At 32.4% G+C, this 6000-nt stretch overlaps 1 protein-coding gene across 4 annotated transcripts in view; it reads right to left on the bottom strand.

The window, feature by feature from the left end:
• Positions 1-609: 609 nt before the first annotated feature.
• The window catches only part of LOC110704584 (protein ALWAYS EARLY 3-like), a 30997-nt gene continuing 25606 nt past the window's right edge, over positions 610-6000 (bottom strand). For 3 of the 4 annotated variants that reach the window (XM_021882392.1, XM_021882395.1, XM_021882393.1), the window contains one exon: positions 610-988. In XM_021882392.1, the coding sequence (XP_021738084.1) occupies positions 824-988 (165 nt within the window). In that variant the 3' untranslated portion in view covers positions 610-823. The remainder of the gene's footprint in view (positions 989-6000) is intronic. The other variant, XM_021882394.1, reaches the window with a different exon arrangement.

Raw genomic sequence — 6000 nt, 5'->3', positions numbered from 1 at the left:
TAGGAGTTTACTCTAAATTTTAATTAAAATCTTTTATGCAAAAAATTTAACCACCATATTTTTAAAGTTAAGGTACAAGATGCCTACTCTATATGATGTAAATTCACGTCCATATACTCAAAAGTGGAATGTGAAAGTTCACTTCATCCCAAAATATTTCTACTAGTTTGTATCCATATGATGTAAATTCCTTCAAAAGTATTGAAAAGAATTTAATAGGTATTTTATTTTACTTATTTTCTTCTTATTCTACTTACTAACTTATGTGTTAGTAATTTAAAACTTTATGTAAATATCGATGTTTGAAAAAATATATAATCGTAATACTACTAGTAAAGTAATAAATTTCTTATATAGTACAAGCATAGCGTGTGCCTCATAGCTTCTTGTGTGAATAATTGCTAAAAAAAAGGGAAAAAACAAATCTCATTCACTACGGGTTACCACTTTACTTGGCATGGTTGTTTGTATATATGGAGAGATCATATTCTTTGTATAATCTAGGGTAAATCATAACTTAGTGCAGGAATCCAATAGAAACAGATTCTGTTTAGTTATCATTTCCAATTTGTGATTTTAAAAGGTAAATGGAGTTTATTGGAGAAAAAATGAGATGATAATCATCGTGGAAGTGCTAAATTGCACATGAATATATATTTAATCAAATATGAATTCATGATTCATATACAACATTTAATTACGATAAATTGACAACATTCAAAGGGGCTTTGGCTTGGACAGCAGCAACCACCACAAAGATTTATAAATTTACATCTACAGATTATAAATTTACACCAGATACAAAGTTTCAAGTAGATTAATTCTACGTAGGTACAAGTGCCAGTATCTGGCTCCGAATGATTCCCATACATTTCTGTATCTCTGCATATATTGGGACGTTCTGTGAACAGCATGGCTGTAAGCTTGTGACTGCCAGGTTTAAAATTTGGGCAACCTCAGCAGGCGGAAATTGACGCTCAGTACACTTCTGCAATTCACAATTGAAATATTTAAATAATGTTTCACAATTAAATTGTGCAATCATAATAAATATACAAAAACAGAGAAGTATCACTGCAAAGATGCTACTGACATAGTGACACGAACTAATTAAAGAAAGGCAGATGAAAATCATACTATTTTTGTTATGAAAAAGAATTTAACATATTTTGCTGGAATGGAATGTGTAAAGGCTAGACAATATCCTAAATCATTGGAACAACTCTTTATTATTATCAGATATTGTAACGAATGCTCTGTATAATTAAATAAGGAGAGGGGAAAATAAAGAGATTTCCAATGACCAACAAATGTTCTGGATTGGCAAATTGTTTCACGTTTTAACAACTGATGTAGTTTATATCACGCAAATCAGGAGAAAAAAAATATATGTACTTAAATTGCATATTCTCTAGGTGCAGTGAAAATTTGCTTGCTAACTAGCAGTTATATATCCCCTAACCAAGTCCCCCCACAACAAGCAATAGTTGTTTCTTAGGATCCACGAAACTCAATTTTGACAGCTTAGTTTCTAGCAAAGCAACAGCTGCATGATCTTGCGTGACTTCAAGGGAACAACATCTTAGCATTTACCAACTAAACATTTAAGCATCCACAAACATTTAAAAAAATCAATGGTACATTAACATTTTACACCTGTTTGTAAATTTGTGCTAAAATGATTAAAAGTTACTCTAACATAAATAAAAATTACCTCAACATAAATAAAAGTTACCCTAATATAAATAAAAATTATCATGCTTTATTGATAAAGTTACTCTTTTTAAATGAGTAGAAATTCTCATTGAATGAAAGTAATTATATTACCCTTTCTAAAATTTATCCCATTTGCCTATTTTACATTCACATCAGGTTTAAAGTTACAAAAAAAGATTAAAAGTTATCTCAAATTGGTAAAAGTTACACAAAAACTATTCTATGTACACTAGAATCGTTGTAAACCGAGAGTACACAAAAGCTTTTGTTATACATCACTCGTGGCATAAGCAATGGCTTTCCACTTAGTTAATATAGTTTTAGGCAAGGACATCAAACAACTTCACTGTAGGAGGCAATTAACTAGCCAATGACGCTATTACTTGAAAATAGCACCCCAAATGTGAATATTAGAAATAGTACATCATTCAAGCATTTATTCCCTCCTCGCCGACTTTGAAGATTGGAATCTTTGTCACAATTTTCAAAACATTACCAAAGGAGCAAATTCGCATCAAGTATTCCTCTCGCAAGAACTTCCTAGTGAAGTTTCTCATTAATTTAAAGACGTAGGCAAGTGGTTTTTGTGAAGGCTGGTCCATTAAGTTTTGGATTCAGATGAAACTTGAAGCAAGACCAAAATAAAGTTGTATTCAATTCACTTAGAAAGACTAATAGGGTGATCTGGTTTTAATTTATTAAGGCTAATCTATACTTAAATTTATTAAAGTTTCACTTCGACTAAAATAAGGGGAAATTCTATAGGACTGCCACCGTGTTGCTTTATGGTACAGAATGTTGGGCTTTAAAGAAGAAGCACATTAAAAAAAAAAAAAAAAAAAAAAAAAAAAGGAGGTTACAGAAATGTGCATGTTAGGATGGATCCACGGAAACACTCTAAGAGATAAAATTAGAAATGAAGTTATTTGCAAAAAAAAGTGGGTGTTGCAGGCATTGCATACAGACTAAGGGAAAATCAGCTTGCGTTGGTTCAGCATGTAAGACGGAAACCCCGGGTGCGCCAGTACGAAGAGTGGAAGAATGGGATCATGGAGAACTTAAACGAGATAGAGGGAGACCAAAAATGACTTGGGTGAAAAGATTTAGGAAGGATATGAAAAAAAATTGATTTAAACGACAATGAGGTATTTTATCGTAAGGGATGGAGGAAGAAGACTTTTGTGGATAACTATACGGAATAATCAATTTTAGTTCATGTAGCCGACCCCACTTATAGGATTAAGGCTTTGATTGCTTGATTGATTGGCTCAACCATAATAAGGTGATTGTATCTATACAATAATACTTCCTTGGTTTCTCCATACATGTAAGTATGTAACAATATGACTTTCTACAATATTCATTCGCACACTAGCTTTGACTAAGTTATTTTGACTACTAAATCAAAGATTAGTGTCACAATGTAAAATGTCAAGGTAAACTTTATAACTTTTTACCAACATATTGATATATATATGGTCAAAGTGTTATATTATAGTCAAAGTTGTGCATGTATCAAGGAATGACAAGGCAATTAAATTTCAAGGTTAATTAGTTCAACCATTAATTCAGTGTGAAGGAAAATAATGGTTGTCTTAGCTCAAATATCATTCTGTGTGTGTACCATGATACACAACATAATAAAAGGTTAACATATATTTGATACTAAACAACCCGTATCCTCTAGTATTGCCTAGGATGAGTTGAATCCACAATTAATCTTATAAATCCTTAGGAGTTGGGATTAATAGAATTTGGTAAATGCTTATGCACAATTCACAACAAATGCTTATGCGCAATGCACAACAAAAGTCTCATATTCTCATGGAATCCTTTATCTTCTACACTCAACCAAGCAATAATCAAACACCATTCGAAGCACTTTGTAATATTGTCCAAATATAAATTAATAAAATTTTACACCAAGAGGATTGTCTTATTGCTTTCACTAGGTAAGCAAGAAAGGGACATGTGCGAGGAAGTGCTTCATTATGCTTTCTCCAAAATAAAATTTCCCTTGTGCTCCCTCACTCATTATGCTCTCTCCAAACTTGCTCCATGGTGCTTTGTGAAAATATATTAACCTTATTAAGGGCATGCATGAGAGAGCTAGCATAACTTGCGAGCCAATGTTGGTAAGACATAAGAGCTCCTTATCAAAAGGATGCAGATTTGGATGGAGATGTGCATGCTATTTAGGATCTAATAATTGAAAAGATAAAAAATTAGATGGAGATGGTGCCTCAAGAAAAGCATAAGGAATTACCTACTACTAAGATTTATTCATCGATAGGCAATTAGAAATCAAAGCAGGTTGGTTGAAATGGAAGAGTGCCTCATGGTTCTATAACTATATGATCATAATTGATGGAAAAATTCTACAGCAATTGGGGTTGCCCTATTGATGGGAGAATTTTATAGGCTAGTAAATCTACTAAGACAAATATTGCTAGGTATAAAATATCATCCAAAGGAAACTCTATATTAATAGTTGTCCTCTAGACTAATTAATTGCTGGTAATAATTGGTATCTTCCTTCTCAAGCTCCTAAATTTCTACTATTTATAAAAAAAATAAAAAATAAACAGCTCTTAAATTTCTAAAATGTGTTGAGAGAATAAAAAATAAAGGGATATCAGAAATAATGTTTCATTTCTAAACCTGAGAGAGTGAGAGTAGGGAGGGGATCGCATGATGTATGCAATTGAGAGCATTGACTTTGCTTTGAGTTTTGCATAAAAACAACCATATTTTGATTTCTAATAATTATTGGCAGTATATAACCTATGCCCACGACCTATGACCTGGGTGTAATGATGTGGGTGCATGAAACTAGGGCTCTGCAAAATTCAGGTCGGACCGAAATTTTGGACCGGACTGGACAAAACCAAACCGAATATAATCGGTCCGGTCTTCGGTTTTATAAAATAGAATTTTTCCGGGTTTCGGTTCGGTCCGGACCAACCCGGATTTACATATATACCAATCAGTGTGGGCTGCGTAAATTGCTAACAAAAACCCTTGGAATTAAAACGTTTTAGACTAATTCTAGGGAAATTAAACGTCAGTACGTCACCGTTGAAAAAACCCTAAAACCTTCTTTCGTTAACCGCAATTCTCAAGCAAAGCGCAACTTGTAACTCTACAAACCAATCATCACATCTTCCTAAAATTCTTTTATGATTGATTCTCTGATTTGCTTCTCTATATTGTAATCATCAATTTAGGCCAAGTGGAGTAGTATTGTTAATTTCCTGATTTGCACCGGCAAAGGTAAAATTCTCGAGTATTTTAATTTTGTTGTATGCTTTCATGTAGTAGAATTTCTTGGTGATATTTGAGATTTGTGTTTATTCTGCATGAAATTATTGTAATATGCACTTGAGTGCTTGATAACTTGAGTCTTTTATTTGACAGTTGCCTCTTGCCTGTATACAATTGTTTGATTGTTCAACATGGTTACAAAACTACTATATTATATTATTCATATATTTATATACTAATCTTGTATGAGTCACGAGTTGCATCTTTAATAACAATATAACATACTAAAAACATAGATTATAGGCATAGCAATTAAAAACTTCTATATTATATTCTCCAATAGTTAAAGATAGATTATAGCACTAAAACAACCTACTATATTATATTCTCCAAAAGTTAAAGATAGATTATATAGCACTAAAAAACTACTATATTATATACATGCTACTAGCCTACTAGGTATATTATTATACAAGTTAAGCTTATAGCACTACTGTCAAGCTCATAATTTACATCCAACAAATAAGTCTGTATTGTAGTTAATTGCATCTAACGAATAATATATTATGCATAAGAAATGCTTCATAATTTACATTTCTTTGTAGATGTCAAGCTCCAAATCAACAAATAAGAGGTCATTCTCTGAGTTTGAAGATTCAGAGGCAAATGTAGATGCAACTTTTAATGAGGATGATGTTTCTGACAAAGTTGATAAAGAGGAGCAAAATGTCACAACACTACTACCACCTAGGAAAAAGTTGGAGGGAAGACATTATGTTCCAAAGGGAAGAGGAAGGAGAGCAGAATATTAGGTGCATTTTTGGGAGTACAAGGAAAATGGTAAGCTTAAAGCTTAATGTATGTATTGTGAGAATAAAACATTTGCTTATGATGTTAATGTCAATGGGTCAAAAAACGTGAAAAATCATTGGCAGAATTGTCCAGCTAATCCTAAAAACAAAACTTGAGGAAAACAAACTGAGGAAACCATGATGTTGATGTTGGACAAGATAAAATGAA

The sequence above is a fragment of the Chenopodium quinoa genome, unplaced genomic scaffold, assembly GCF_001683475.1.
Source record: "Chenopodium quinoa cultivar QQ74 unplaced genomic scaffold, ASM168347v1, whole genome shotgun sequence".
NCBI lineage: Eukaryota > Viridiplantae > Streptophyta > Magnoliopsida > Caryophyllales > Amaranthaceae > Chenopodium > Chenopodium quinoa.
This window is presented reverse-complemented; position numbering and strand designations above follow the sequence as displayed.